At 49.7% G+C, this 14628-nt stretch overlaps 1 protein-coding gene across 9 annotated transcripts in view; it reads right to left on the bottom strand.

Annotated features, from left to right (window-relative positions):
* Spire2 (spire type actin nucleation factor 2) overlaps positions 1–14628 on the bottom strand; it is a 30178-nt gene that overhangs the window by 13050 nt on the left and 2500 nt on the right. For 4 of the 9 annotated variants that reach the window (XM_004999429.4, XM_004999427.4, XM_063247884.1 and 1 more), the window contains exons 2-3: positions 7499–7542; positions 2041–2400 (exon numbers count right to left, since the gene is read on the bottom strand). In XM_004999429.4, coding sequence (XP_004999486.2) covers positions 2041–2400; positions 7499–7542 — 404 coding nt within the window. Of the gene's footprint in view, positions 1–2040; positions 2401–3452; positions 3558–7498; positions 7543–11556; positions 11602–13088; positions 13204–14628 lie in introns of those variants that run through there. The other 5 variants (XM_013149591.3, XM_004999430.4, XM_004999428.4 and 2 more) reach the window with 5 other exon arrangements.

Here is a 14628-nt window from a genome sequence, read left to right as displayed (position 1 = left end):
GAAAGCACCAGTAAAACCTTGGACTGCAAAGATAGAGCTGAGACCTTGATTGTTGAGAAGAAACAGAAATAAAACAGATGGCCTGGGGGCATCCAGGGAAGCAACCAGTCTCTATTCTTTGTAACCTCAAAACTGCAAAAGTGGAAGAATTTGCTTGGAGGAGAAAGCTGCAGAGCACCACGTTCCAGAGTAGTGGCAGAGACCATAGGATGTTCCAAAATGGCAGTGACATAGAAAAGCTGTTCATCACAATCAGGTTCAGAGTGCACAGCAATCTAAGCACATGAGGGCCAAAAGAGAGGAAAGCCTGGCTACTGCTCCAGTTGGCAGCAGACCTTGGCATCATCCACATGGTGCTGGTTTTAGGCACATGGAGAATGCATGAGTTCAGAGGTTGAAAAGACGTTCATCCCAATTTCAGAAGGCCTAGGAGGCCAGGCAGTGCACCCCTGAGACAGCAATATGTGAATCTATGAGTATGCAGCCAAAGGTCCAGTGGAGACCCCAGAAGTTTGGAAAAGCCAGGAATGTGGATCATCTAAGAAAACTTACAATGAGGGAGGAAAGCCAGCCCAAGAGAGAAGCCACGGGATAGGTGATCATCAGAAAGTGCCATAGAAATGAAGTCACATAAGCGCTTTGGAGCTCACAACTTGCCACTGATTGCTTCAAATGGTACACATGGAACTACAGGACTTAATGTTTGCCTGGCTCGATTTTGAACTTGCTTTGGTTCCAAATCCTTTGTATCCCCTTTTGTATCTTTTGGAATGGCAATGTTTATCTTGTGCCATTGCATGTTGGAAGTGTTTAATTTTGTTTCATTTGTACAGGGGGTTGTGGCTAAGGTTTGCCTTCCATTTTGGAAGAAATTTGGGACTTGAACTTTTCAGCAACTGTCAGGGCTTTGGCAACTCTTGCAGATGGACTAACTACCTTTGGCCTAAAGGATGTGCCTGTGTCTTTGTGGGGCCAAGGACAAAATGTTATGTTTCTAATGTAATACAATGTTGATAGACTTAATGCTGGTTCTTAAGGATTGTTAAACCTGTGATATAATGTTCAAATTGGGAAATGGTAAGAATTAGCATGTCTTGGTATCTGGAGGCTGGTTTAAAGAAGTATGTCTGTTTGCCACATAGACAAGGGGTGGATTGCTATGGTTCACACAATGTATCAATTGTTTAGAAGTTTAACTGAGAGATTCTTCTTACTTTGTAAATATCATCATTCTGTGCAAAGGAAGACAAGGAGATTTTGTGAGTGCTACACCTGCCCTGAAGGAGAGGGATGGCCTGTGTACAGTATAAGGGAGGAAAAGAAACTCGCTTTTCCTCTTCTTGCTCTGGCTGCTGCCCTGAAGTGTTGCCCCATGCCATGCCACCTTGCCTTAGAGCCAGCTGATTATAGACTGAGATCACCACAATTATTGAGATAAATAAACTTTCCTTCCTTCATTTTGGGTGTCAGGTGTTTTGTCCTAGCAACAAGAGAAAAGTAACCAAGACAACTGGTTTGGGCATGTGCTTTTTTAGGCCTACTTGGCACTAGGTGCTTGTGTGGTCAGAGGCTTAGTCTTGGCCTCCCAGGAGCTGACCGGTGTGCTTCTCAGCAGCTACGGTTTGAAGTGGGGGGAGGGTGCACAAGTACATCAAGCACAGTATTTCCAGGATGGAGTCTGGGATGCTGGGGCAGAAGCTTGGTGCTCGCCCTCTTTCTCTTACAAGTGAGGTTAGGGATGATAAATAACACATTGATGTGGAGTGTTGATTGGAAGGCAAGAGCTGGGAACCCATTATTATGGACCCTGGGCTTCCATTCCTTTCCTCTGGAAAGCTGTTAAAAAGGAGGTATGAGGCCAGTGCTTGAGGCTTTAGCACTGGGCTGCCCAGAATGGTATCCTGTGATGGAGGCTGCCTCACATTGGGCAAATGAAAAGGTGGACACAGCTGCTGGCACCAATGCAAACATCAGCAGAAGCCCCTACCCGCACCCTAGGCTCCATGCTGCCCTCCACACTCCTCGTCCAATATCACTCACCTCCTTGGCCTCACGGACACGGGCTAGGAAGGCACGCAGCTCCAGGGTCTCCACAAAGAGAGCGCGACACACAGCCTGATAGTGGGCCTGTGCACCCTGGGGGTCGGTGAGGCGCGCTGCACATAGCCGCATGGCCTGGGCAAAGGTGCGCACAGTGCGGGGGCTACCTTCGGCCACCTCCTCCTCCTCCTCAGGACCCCCATAGCCCTCATCTGTTGCCCCACAGCCACTGTCATCGCAGTCGCTGTTGGCCATGAGATCGATGAGCTGCTCCAGCTGCGGGCTGAGCTCCCGCTCCTCGCTCTCGTCCAGCCCCCAGTCCAGTGCACGGTAGATGGCAAAGCAGAGTGATTGCACCATCTGTGGGACAGGGACGGTATCACAGTTGACACCCAGCCAGGGGTACGCAGGCCAGAAGAGGCTGGTAGAGGGCAGTGGCCACAGCCCAGCTTCTCAGTGACACAGAAACAGATACATTGTGACACCCAAAGTATATCAGTCACTTGGAGAAATAGCCTGAAGGATTTTTTTTTTTTTTGTATTTTAAATCAGAGTCTTGCTATGTAGTCCAAGCTAGCCTGAAACTCAAAAGTTATCTTTCTGCCGCAGCCTCCCGAGGGCTGGAATTATAGGAGTATACTACCATGCCCCTCTGCTGGCAGATTCTTACAATCAAAAAATGCATCTACCACCTGACTCAGCATCCCCTCTTCTAGTATTTGCCAGAAAGAAACACTCAAACCTGGAAATAGTACAGGCATTCTTTAGCTTGTGGGTGTAACCATGGCAGGTGTCTACAGAACAGGAAAAAGGGACAAACAAGACTATGAGTCATACCACTACCCAGACAGAGGCAGAGGAAATGCCTGCTTACTGCGCAGTTTTCTTTACATGAACCTCTAAGCAAGAGGAACCTAGCCAAAGTGACAGGGAGAGGCTGGCTGCTCCCTGAGTAGGGGTGGGGTAGGCAGGAAAGTTCCCAGGTGACTTCTGGTGACCGGGCAGGTCTGTCTAGACTCTGGTGTCAGTGGCATGGTATAGGTCACAGGAAAGCTGACTAGAGGAGTCAGATACCCTGAAAACAGCAGCTTCACTGTGTCATAGCCATTTACCCTGAACCGAGGAGGAGAAGGGCATACGGACCGCAGGCCTCACTCTCACTAGAATCTGGATCCCCTATGTGGGGTGCTGGGGTAGGCCAGGGACATACCACACAGGGCTCTGTCTCTGAGCCCCAGCATGTCTAATTGCAGACATCCCCAGAAGTGGAGGCTGAGGTGGGGCTTAGCACCTGTCCCCAGGTTCATGAGGCAGTCACGGGGGTGTGCTAGGGCACAACAGGACCCCTCGCCTTCCTCCTCTGTCCTTCCCCACCAGCTATGAGGTTAGTAGATTCCCCACTGTTGCCCTACCTACGATGTCCTGTGCCACCACAGGTCCAGCAACAGGGCCAACTGGTCACAGCCCAAAAGCTCCAAATCCGTGAACCACAGCAAACCTTTTCTCTTTATGATGACCTAAGGTATTTGTTACAGTAACAGAAAGCTCGTTAACTCTTTAGGTCATAAATTTAACACTTGTAAAATCTGACATCTCATTGCCAGGTGTGGTGTACACCTGCAATCCTAGCACTTGGGAGGCTGAGACAGGAGGACTGCTATGAATTTGAGGCCACCCTGGACTACATAGCATGTTTAAGGTCAGCCTGAATTACATAGCTAGACTATCTCAAAACAAAAACACCCCAATATCTCAGCTGGGGGTATGATGGCACATGCCTCTAAAGTCCTAGCACTGTGGGAGGCTAAGGCAGCAAGATCACAAGATTGAGTCCAGTCTGGTAATGTAGTGACTTAAAGACAGTCTCAAATAAAAAATTAAAAAGACAGGGAATGTGGCCCAGTGTGAAGGCCCTGGGTTGAGTTCCCAGTTTAAAAAAAAAAAGAAAAAGATCTCACATCCTTTAAAATACTTGTAATTTTTAAATGTACATAAACCTAACCTGCATGGGAGGTGAGAGGATTCCGACACACCCAGGGTGTGGGTCAGGACTCGGCGAACCATGGGTTCAGTGCTGAAGGCCCACAGCACCATTCTGTTTGCTACATATACGCTTAAAGGTCTCCTTAGTTAAGTATTTGTAAGTAATTAAAAATCTGTAAGGTCTCACAGTAGACACCCCTTGACTCAGTATTTCTCAATTTCTTTTTTTTTTTTTCCAAGACAGGGTCTCACCATGTTGTCCAGGCTGCTCTTGAGCTCGCTCTGTAGCCCAATCTGGCCTCAAACTCATGAAATCCTCCTACCTCCGCCTCCCAAGTGCTGGGATTGCAGTGTGCACCACCACATTTCGCAACATTTCTCAGTTGCACTGGGAGGGATCCTGTTTTGCTCTGGAACCAGGGTTCCCTGCAGGGCCCTACCAATGGTATCAGTTTATACCAAATGTTGCCTGCAACCTGAATTTCCCAGACCTACCCACACAGCTCCCTCAGAAGCCCAGGTCCCCCTAGTTGGGAGCACGACCTGGCTGCCCATGCAGCTGAGTGCAGGGCAAGGCCACGATCCTGATTAGCATGGCGCTGTGTATTTCCAAGGTTCTCACACTTTCATTTTGGGGGATACTGGAGACTGAACCCAAGGCCTCTCTACTGAGTAACATCCCCAGCTATTTTGAATAATTTTTCTTCCAGTACTGGGAATCAAGTAAATAATTTTTTATATTTTGAGACAGGGTCTCAGTAAGTTGCTGAGTTGTCCAGGTTGGGCTCAGAATTGGGGGGTTGAGAGTGAAGCCAGACGTGGGGGGAACACCAGGCCAGGTGTCACACTTTCCTTCCACAGCAAGAGTAGGAAAGATGCATACACACAGGATATCAGCTCTCATGTACCAGCCACCTTCAAAGTCCTTTTCATAACTCATCTGCTTGGTTGGCAACAACCCACTGACATGGCCTCCCTTCTTTTGGTAGAGGACTGAAGCTTGGGGACATGCATCCCTGGGCCATAGCTGGCAGCTGAACGATAGGTCTGGGTATTGTCTGTGCCACCCATAACCTCTGTGCCTTGCTCCCAGGGCAGCAGCATTGTGTGGCTGCTGGAGCCACAGCCTCTTTTGGGTACTGTCACTTCCTGAGTGCACTTACTGAGTGGCCTCTCCTCTCATTTCCTGGGTCCCTACAACCAGGAGCCTGAGCTGGGAACAGCAAGCACAGATGGTGAGAGCTGGCTCCCAGCAGAGGAAAGGCTGAAGCACAGCCTGTGTCCTTAGACTCGCCAAGCAAGACTCTAGCCTGGGCTTGGGAGGTTGCAAGAATGAGACAGCTGTGGGAGCAAAGAGCAAAGGCCACACCCACTTATCTCTGTATGGCTGACAAGACTGGGGTGGAGGTGGGTGGGGGGTTCTGCTCACACCCTGGAATTAGAGTCAGAGGCCTGGCCAGGGTGGGGTCCTTGGGGACAGTGTGGCTCCTGGGTGTCACAATGGCAGGAAGCATGGCAAAAGCCACAGGTTACACACATCCACATCCCTTCTCTTTTTTCAGGAAAAAGTGAGGCTAGGGGCTGGGGATTTAGCTCAGTGGCATAAGCGCCTGCCTTGCAAGCAGGCAGTCGTGAGTTCAATCCCTGGTACCGATAAAAAGGAAAAAGACAAAAAAAAAAAAAAAAAAAAAAAGTGAGGCTAGGGTTAGGTACAAGGAGGGATTTCATACCCTCCCAGGTCTGCTGCAGCTTTGTGCTGACCCTAGATATATGGCAGAGCCACTGGGCATGGCAGTGGAGATCAGGCAGGAAAGTGCCCACTGCCCTGATACAGCCAGGGCCTGGCCACCATGCCCCTCTTCCTTGCCACTGGCCTGAGCTGACCCATGAGAGAAAGGCTGATTCACGTCCAGCTATCTGATAGCTGACAGTTCTGTTGGTGAAAGTGCTCTTTTGCCTAGTCACAGGAAACTCTCTGAAAGGCACAAAATGCTTCTTTCATATAAGGACAGGTCTGGGCAGCTAGCCAGGCTTGGGCCCCTCGTGTGGCCTGCAAACTGTAGCTCCTGGCTACTCTGGCTTTGGGTGGCCTGCAGATATAGCCAGCCCTGTAATCTGCTGGAATCCAGAGACTGGGTGGCATCTCCTGGAGCCACGCTATCAGAGACAAATTTAGGAACTAAGCAGAGCCCCTGCCCTGCTTCCTAGAGGTGGGTTCTCAGGTTCACTTGTGGATCTTCAAAGAATGATCCAGATAGCCTCCCTCTGTACAAAATTCCCTATAAATGTTTGTAAAATGCTAACAACAGGGACCCTTTGAAAAAGTCTTCATGTGGCAGGCAGTAGCTGAACCTCTACTTGGAAACTCTGGAAAATAGATTCCAGCTGACTTTCCTGCTCCAGAAACAGGACTTGGGAAAAAAGCTTTCTGGAATATTATGCAACAGTGGAAAAGGATGACTAACGGTCACAGAGCAAAGCAGAGGTGTCTTGGGAACACAATCATTTCTCCTCCAAATCCCCAGAATCTATATATTGAACAATACCACTTTCCCAGAGCTCACAAGCAATGATCGGTGTTATTTACATTCCATATTGGCAGAGATATCTTGTCACTGGCATTGTTAGGAATCTTGGGTGGTGAAAAAAGGCAGCACAGAGGTGGGGGCTAACTTTACCACTTAGTTTCTATGTCCCCAACAAGAATCATATGTCTACTTTTGGTTGTGCCCATCTCCACGCTTGGCATGGCACTGTTTAATGGACAAGCATATATAAGCAGGTTTTGTAGTAAAACTGTGATTTTCACAGTGGAGGTCAAACATCAGGCTTACAACGTCGGCTGGAGGCAGGTGGATGGTAGAGGAGGCACAGGAAGACACAGTACTAAGGCCTGGGCGGGGTCCTGGGTCTGGGTCTGGTTTTCCTGTCTGCCCCTAAAAGACACTCCTGCCCAAGCTCTGTGCCTAACAGAACTGTGCCCTCATCTCTTGGTGTAGGACAGGGATCAGGGACCAAGGAAGCCCTTGGGGCCTTTTCTCTCATCCTCTGCAAATGGGTTCTCCCACAAGCCCCTCCATTAAGCCCCTCCACTGTTTTACCTGTGTCTTCCTTGGTGAAACAACTTTAACTTTACAGCTTACATTAAGCAGTCCAAGTACATTTTACTATGTACCAAGTCAACTCTTAGATTCTGGAGGGCGGATGTGGTATACTGGGAGGCTAAGGCAGGATGATCACCATGAGTTCGAGGTCAGCCTGGGCTACATAGTGTTCAAGGTCAGTTTGGACCGGACCACCTAGCAAGACCCCATCTCAAAAAAAAAAAAAAAAAAAGCCTCTATATCCGGGTGTGTACATGGAAGCCTTAGATCTGAAGCCAGCCTGGGCTATACAGCAAGTTGAAGGCCAGCCTGAATGACACAGAGAGACTCCGTCTCAAAAATAAATAGATAAAATAAATGATTTTAAGTACCTGGGCTTCTGAGCTGGCTGGCAGCACCACCATGGTCGTGGGCTCTGCAAGAGAAGACAGTGAGTCAGGCTAGTTGGCAGCCCCAGACCCCCATATACCGGGCTGCCTGCCATTCTCGCAGCTCCTTTCCCTCAGCAGAGCACAGCACCCTCAAAGTCTCCAAAGGAGCAGCAGAGGGGCTGGGAGCAGCTTGAGACAGAGCACATGCAAAGCTCTAGGGTTGGTCTCTGGGACCCCCACCCCAGCCCCAAAGAGGAACACGGGTGACACAGGCCCAGCATGAGCTAGCTCTGGGCAGGACCCCTGGGTCTAGGGACTGAGAATGCACAGCTCCATGCCATGGAGAGCTGATATCCCCTGGCATGTGAGGCTGGGTCAGGTACTGAGGGCACAAGCCCTGGCCACTGGCAAGGCAGGCTTTGCTGGGATAAGCCACCCTGACAACGGCCCGCCCCTTGACTGGGCATCTCCCCCAGACGAAAGCAAGCCCTCAGGTTGGAGTGTGAGGGTGCCTGACCCTGTACTTTATTTAAGAAGTACAGGGCAGTGAGTGATCACCTTACATGGCTCCTCAGGTAACCTTAGCACACAGCCCAGGGGGAACCACATGGCACCCATCACATAGTCAAGGAGACAGAGACCCAGAGGGTGATGCTGTGTCAGATTAGTGAGTGGTGGTGCCAGGGTGAGGTGGCCCAGGGAACCCTGAATCTGCTCTGCCACCATACTCTAAACCTCCAGGATGCTAGAGAGCATGACACAGAAAGCTGCCCTCATCATAGCTCTGCTGCTGTATGAGCTTGGGGACCTCAGAAGCCTGAAGTTCTCTGGAGTGCAGCAAGAAAGAAAAAAATCAGCCACAAAACTGTCTGCTAAGTGAACCTGTGTGCTGCACAAAATACTTCCAGAATGCCATCAGGAGCCAGGAAGATTGCCAGAGATAAAGGGAGATTGCAACCCATTAAAATAATGGAAAACGATCTGGTCCCGACATCAGTGAGGTCACTAGCTGTGAGTGGCAGGCAGTGTGTCGGGAGACACAAAGTCCCCCAGCCTACCTTGGGCTCTTGGTGAGAGCTGGCATCTAGACCCACAAGCTGGCAGTGCACCAGGAGAGTCAGACCTGGAGTGAAGGCGCTTCCTGGAAGAGGCCAGTGCCGTGGCCAAGGCCAGACAGGACAGGGCAGGGACATGATGGGTTCCATGCAGAGTGAGCACAGGTATGGTCCAGGGCTTGGTACTAGAAAGCTTCCTGTTGGATTTTTTTCCCAGTAATGAGGACTGCAACCAGGGTCTTAAATGCTCTGCCACTGAGCTACATCCTCAAGACTTTTTTCATGTTCTTTAAAATTTTTATTTATTTTGTAGTATTGGGCCTTCACACTGAATTATATCCCTACTTCTTTTTAAATTTTTTATTTTGAGATAGGATATTGCTAAATCACAAAGGCAGGGCTGGAATTTGCAATTGTCCTGCCTTAGCCTCCGAGATTACTGGGATTACAGATGTCCACCACCATGCCCAACCCTTTTTATGTCCCACTTTGAGACATGGTCTTGCTAAGTTGCTCAGCCTTGTCTCCAATTTGGAATCCTCTTTCCTTAGCCTTCCAAGTAGCTAGGACTGTAGACATGTACCACAGCACCTTTAGGTTCTGCTATAATATCATTAATGAGGGCCAGGGATATCACTCAGTGGCACAGTGCCTTCCTGGCAAGCGCAAGGTGCTGAGTTTGATTCCCAGTATCAAAAAAATTATCATTAATTCTTTTGTCCTTGGCTTAAGTAATGTGTAGATTAACAACAAAATTGTGCCAGCATTAAGTATTTGTGAATCTAATTATGCCTTAATTTATTATTATTATTTATTTTTTTTTTTTTGGTCTTTTTGAGACAGGGTCTTGCTATGCAGCTTACGCTGGCTTTGGGCTAATTGTAGTCCAGGCTGGTTTTGAACTTGCAAGGATCCTCCTGTCTCAACCTCCGAAATGCTGGGATTACAGGTGTGCATCACCACACCTGACTTAATTTGTAAAGATTCATAATTATGTCTTCAGGGTTTGGTAAACAAGAACTGGTGTGGACACTACACCACTGACAAATGAATAAGAAGGCTTCAGCCTATACAGCTCATCCCTGGGGCTGAAGCCATGACTCTACCAATACTGGTATAGAGCTGAGGCTCAGGCAGGTGGGGAAAGTTATCTAAGAACTCCAAGTGAGCACACAGCAGTGCAGATTCCACCACGGTCTTCACTAATCCACACCGCACCCAGGAGCTGCCATGCTAAGTTGGGCACACTACTTTTGTTTATTTAAAAAGTTTTCTACAAAGAAGACCAGAAAGGTGCAGACAGAAGCAAATGGAGGCTGTGAAGGGCAGGTATTCTTCACCATAACCCCTAAGCTCTGCTCAGAGCCAGAACTCCACTTGGTGCCACTTCTGCAGGGGCATGGCCTGGCCTGGAGAAGAGGAAACCATTCCTGTATTCTGCACAAAACACAAGTGAAGCCAGGCATGGTGGTTCATGCCTGTCATCCCATCACTCAGGAGGCTGAGGAAGGAGGATTCCTGTGAGTTCGAGGTCAGCCTGGGCTACACAGTGAGACCCATCTCAAAAAACAAAAACAACACAACACAACACAAGTAAAGATCAATCAGAAAACCACAGCATTCTCTCAAAAATGACTTGGTCATGGAATAGAAGAGAATGACTTCAGAAGACAACTTCATTCGGAGGAGAGCTGACTGGTGGGTCCTGCAACCCAGTTCTTCTAACTACCTCCCAGGAGAGGTATCCTACAGGTGCCAGGAAGGAGTATGGTCACCAGCTGCTACCTGGGTCATTAGGCTCCAGCTGTCTGTCTCTGTGACATCACCTACTCCCCTGTGGGATGAAAGCCAGGCTAACTCACATGTCACCTCCACGAAGTGAGGTACCAAACCCAGAGACACTCCAAGGTGAAATGCCTGAGGATGTGGAGAGGATGTGGCATGGTACAAGAGGTACCAAAGAGGACCCCTGTGGTCCACGTGGTGGGGAACCCAAATGTTCCTATCTTGTGAGGCCACAGCCCACCCTGCTCCCCTGGGCCTGACTCCCTGGATCTGAGTGACAACCAAAAGGGACACACATTCCCCTAGCCCACATCTCAGGCCCAGGGCTCTCAGGAGTTCCCATGCAGCCACAGAAGCCCAGATGGACAAGGCACTCTCAATTCTGGGGAAACATGAGCTGGTCTTGACCTTGGGAAGACACCCATGCTGCCTCTCAGAATCACCCCCTTGCCTACTCACTGGTCTGCCGCATGGTGTCATACCTGCAAAGTCACTTGCTGCTGTCCTGCTGAAGGCCTAAAGAGACATCTGCCCAGGGGACACTAGGGAGCCACTAAAATGAACACAGTGTCTTTTGTGCTATATTGATCCAAGACTCAACCTTGGGAACAAACAGCCTAACTGTAGCCCTAGTTTAGGAGCTGCATCCTCAGAGAGCTGGTGCATAGAAGTGTTTAGGTAGTGGATGCCTGACCTGAAGGAGGCTAGGTGGCAGGGATGCAGGCCTCTTCAATGATGGCCAAGAGGGCACAGGAGAACACTACAGAGAGTGTGTACCCCCATTGGTGGAGAGGGGTTTAGAGATCCAGGGCATCTGGGAGTCAAACACTTTACCTGGCTTTGAGCACCAAATTGTTGCCCTCTTGAGCAAAAGACATCCATGCCACCAAGGTTACTGCAAGGATTTGATGAAAATGTACCTAGTGTCTAACACATAGTAAGTTCTCCATAAATGCTTGCCATGGAAACAATTTTAAAACTCAGTAGGGCCAGTGCCAAGCATCCGCCTGCAGGAGAGTCACTCTGAGAAACCACAGGAGTCAGAAGTCCCGTGTTTGTTTAGCAAACAGAGAGCTCTTTGGGTCAAAGTGACTCAGGTGTGTCCTGCCACCACCTCTACCTCTGCAGTTTAGAGTTTCACTTCCGCATCCTCTCATTAGCCAGCCAGGCGGTGGCTAATCAAGCTGAGGTAGTAGCTCCATTCTCAGAAACACTTACCACCTACATGGGACATTGTCCCCTCTCCAGGCAGCAGGCTAAGACCTGAAAGAGACCCAGATAAGGGGTAGGAAACTCTTGGACATTCGCTGTGCATTCCTCACAGGCCTGGTTTCCTACTCCTGCTGAGTTCCACAGCCAGTCCCAGCCTGGCAACAGCAGCAACCCCCTTGAGCTTCCCAGGGAGGCACTTACGTGCCTGTCTCACAATGGCTTCCCATGGGTAACCCCAGTCTACCAGACTCAGAAAGGGTGGTGACCTTCCCAGTACCACCCTACTGAGACAGCCCTCCACTAGCCTTGTTCAGGCTGACTCTGGATCCCATCGCTGCCCTTCTTGACCTCTCTGACCCAAGAGTCATTTGGCATTAAAGCAAGAGCTGGGGGACCAGTCTTTAGAGCTATGATCCAGGGAACCCCAAACAGCAGATCAGCTGTGTGCATAAGACATGCAGATTCCCAGGTGAGACTGACTCAGGTGGGACCCAGTGATCCACGTTTAACACCCAGAGACACTGACAACCCCCAAGGGTGACAGTTTTGGAGGAATGGGCACTTGAACTTGCCTAAGGACCTGTGGTTCTGGGCAGCTTTGGAACAGATTCCTGGGCCCTGAACTGGAAGATGGGGAGGCTAGATGCTGACGGTAAAGTCAAGTGTTCATGCACTCCTGCCAGCCTCTGCCCTTTCTCCTCACCCCCTAAGCTGTCCTTGCTCTAATCACCAGAGCCCACAAATGTTATGATATGGTGAAAGGGGAATCTAAGGCTGAGAAGATGGTTGCTGGTGATCGGCCAGAAGGTGAGGATGGCTCAAGGTTCTGGATTCTTAAGCTGAGGAGAATAAATGCACACTGCTTTAAGTCAGCAAGTTTGGGGCCTGGGCTCAGAGGCAGAGTGACTGCCTGGCAAGCACCCAGCCCTGAGTTCAACTCCCAGTACAGGAAAAAATAAAAAAGCAGCAAATTTGTGGCAATCTTTTTTGTAGAAGCCACAGAAAATCCATGCACTCTTTTTTGGGGGGGTTCTAGGGATCAAACTCAGGGCCTTGTGCATCCCAGGCAAGTTGTCTACCACTGAGCTACACCCTACTCTCTCCTCCCCAGGAAAGTCTAGGAGGCAAATACACCAGAATAAGCAAATCCTCAAGAATGGGGAGGTGAGGTGAAGGTGATGCTAGCACTCCCTTCAGTGGCCTGAAACCCACACAACATGCCTTATTATCAGGCAGATGCTTCTAGGCAGCCCTCCTTCCTCACCAGCCTCAGCTTTCTCTGGGGCCAGATCTCTGAGGGGTGAGTTAGTGATCCTAGTTAAATCTCAGAGGATTTGCTTAAATGGGCCATATCCCAGGACCAGACCATCCTGTGAAGTGGTAGGCTGCAATGCAACCACCACTTCAGTGACCCTGTGCTGAATTGGAAAGTCAGTTCTGTCCAAAAGGGCAGAGGAGCCATTCTTCATGGACACCAAGACAGTCATAAGGAAGGACCAGGGCTGAGAGGTAGCACAAGGCACACAGAGAACCCATACCTGGTCCCTTACAGTGAAAGCCTCCTCCCAGACATACAATGCAGGGCTGGGCAGGCTGGAACAGGACACACACTGGAGTGTCCAGGGATGCCAATCCAGACATAGTGTCCTAGAGAGAAACACAGGAAGGACTGTCCTGTAGTGAGCCTTGATCTGGGAGACTAAACCAGGAAACCCCAATCTATAGATCCTCCCAGCTCACACTCGTACCATGCGCGCAGCAGCCAGCACTTGCCACACCATAGAGGACTCACCCTGACCTTTGGTTCCCCTTTTCTGCAGGGAACACTTTGGACAGGACCCAGTAACCATCAAGAAATGTGGGAGGAAGCCAGGCATAGAAGCCTATGCCTATAACCTCAGCACAGCACTTGGGTCGCTGTGGCAGAAGGATCGAAAGCTCTAGCCCAGCCTGGGCTTCATAGTGAGACACTGTCTCAGGAACCAAAAGAAAAACAAAACCGAAAAAAAAAAAAAAAAGGCTGGAGATGTAGCTCAGTGTTAAGGTCTGTTAAGGCAAAACAAACCCAAATAACAGCAACTGAAACAGCAGCACAGGGAACCAGCAGTAGGGACAGACCAACCCTCAGAAGCCAGGTCCCACTTTGCTCCCAGTGGCATTGGGTCTGGGGACAAGGAGCATGTGTCCACATCTGGAACAGATGGTTGCAGTAACGGCAGTGGACCACAGCTATGCTGCCTGTCCTAGGCGTGGTGGGTTCCTCCCCAGTGTCCCCTGGTTCCTGGGTTTGGGCCATTAGCTGGAGTCAGGAGGAGAAAGACAACTGCAGCTTCCCTGTGTGCTCAGTCCAGTTCCAGGAAGAACTGGGAACTCGGGATGCAACCAAAGTAGTGCTGGGAAGGCCTAGAGTCCACATGGCATAAGGTGGAATTGGGGGCTGGGGTGGGGGCCACCCTTGGAGCCAGACACAGGCTGCCAGGGTCTCATGGCCAGGCTGGGGCAGAGCTCAGTGTCAGAGCCCGTGTTTAGCACATATGAGGCCCTGGGCCATTTCCAGGGCAAAAAGAAAAATTTGTCCAGAGAGAAATAATTAAAATTCTGTGTATGAGTGAACACAGGCAGAGTTAAGGGACGAAAGGAGAAGAGCATGACCCCACTGCAACTTATAAGGACAGCAGACCCCTACACCACAGGGGGAAGCCACCAGCACGGCAACCAATCCCTGGAGGACAGTGGCCAGGGGCCCACAATACCCCAAGAGCACTGCAGGCGCTAACAGCTGAGCTGGTGGGGTCTAAGGATGCAGCCTTGTGTGGAGCAGCACACCCTGATGGACGTGCTTCCCCATTATGAAGTTCTCACATGGCCTCTTAAAGATAATTTTTTTTTTTTGGCTTTTTCCTTTTTATCGGTACCAAGGATCAAACCCACGACTGCCTGCTTGCAAGGCAGGTGCTTATGCCACTGAGCTAAATCCCCAGCCCCAAAGATTTCACATCTTAACATGCTTTCCATTTTTCCACTTAAATAAAAGAAAAATAAAATAAAGCTTATGACACATAGCTATAATCCCAACAC

The sequence above is a fragment of the Cavia porcellus genome, unplaced genomic scaffold (assembly GCF_034190915.1).
Source record: "Cavia porcellus strain 051 isolate PalLab524CR breed Dunkin Hartley unplaced genomic scaffold, mCavPor4.1 scaffold_4, whole genome shotgun sequence".
In the NCBI taxonomy this organism is placed as follows: domain Eukaryota; kingdom Metazoa; phylum Chordata; class Mammalia; order Rodentia; family Caviidae; genus Cavia; species Cavia porcellus.
The sequence above is the reverse complement of the archived record's forward strand: the minus strand, read 5'-3'. Positions and strand labels throughout refer to the sequence as shown.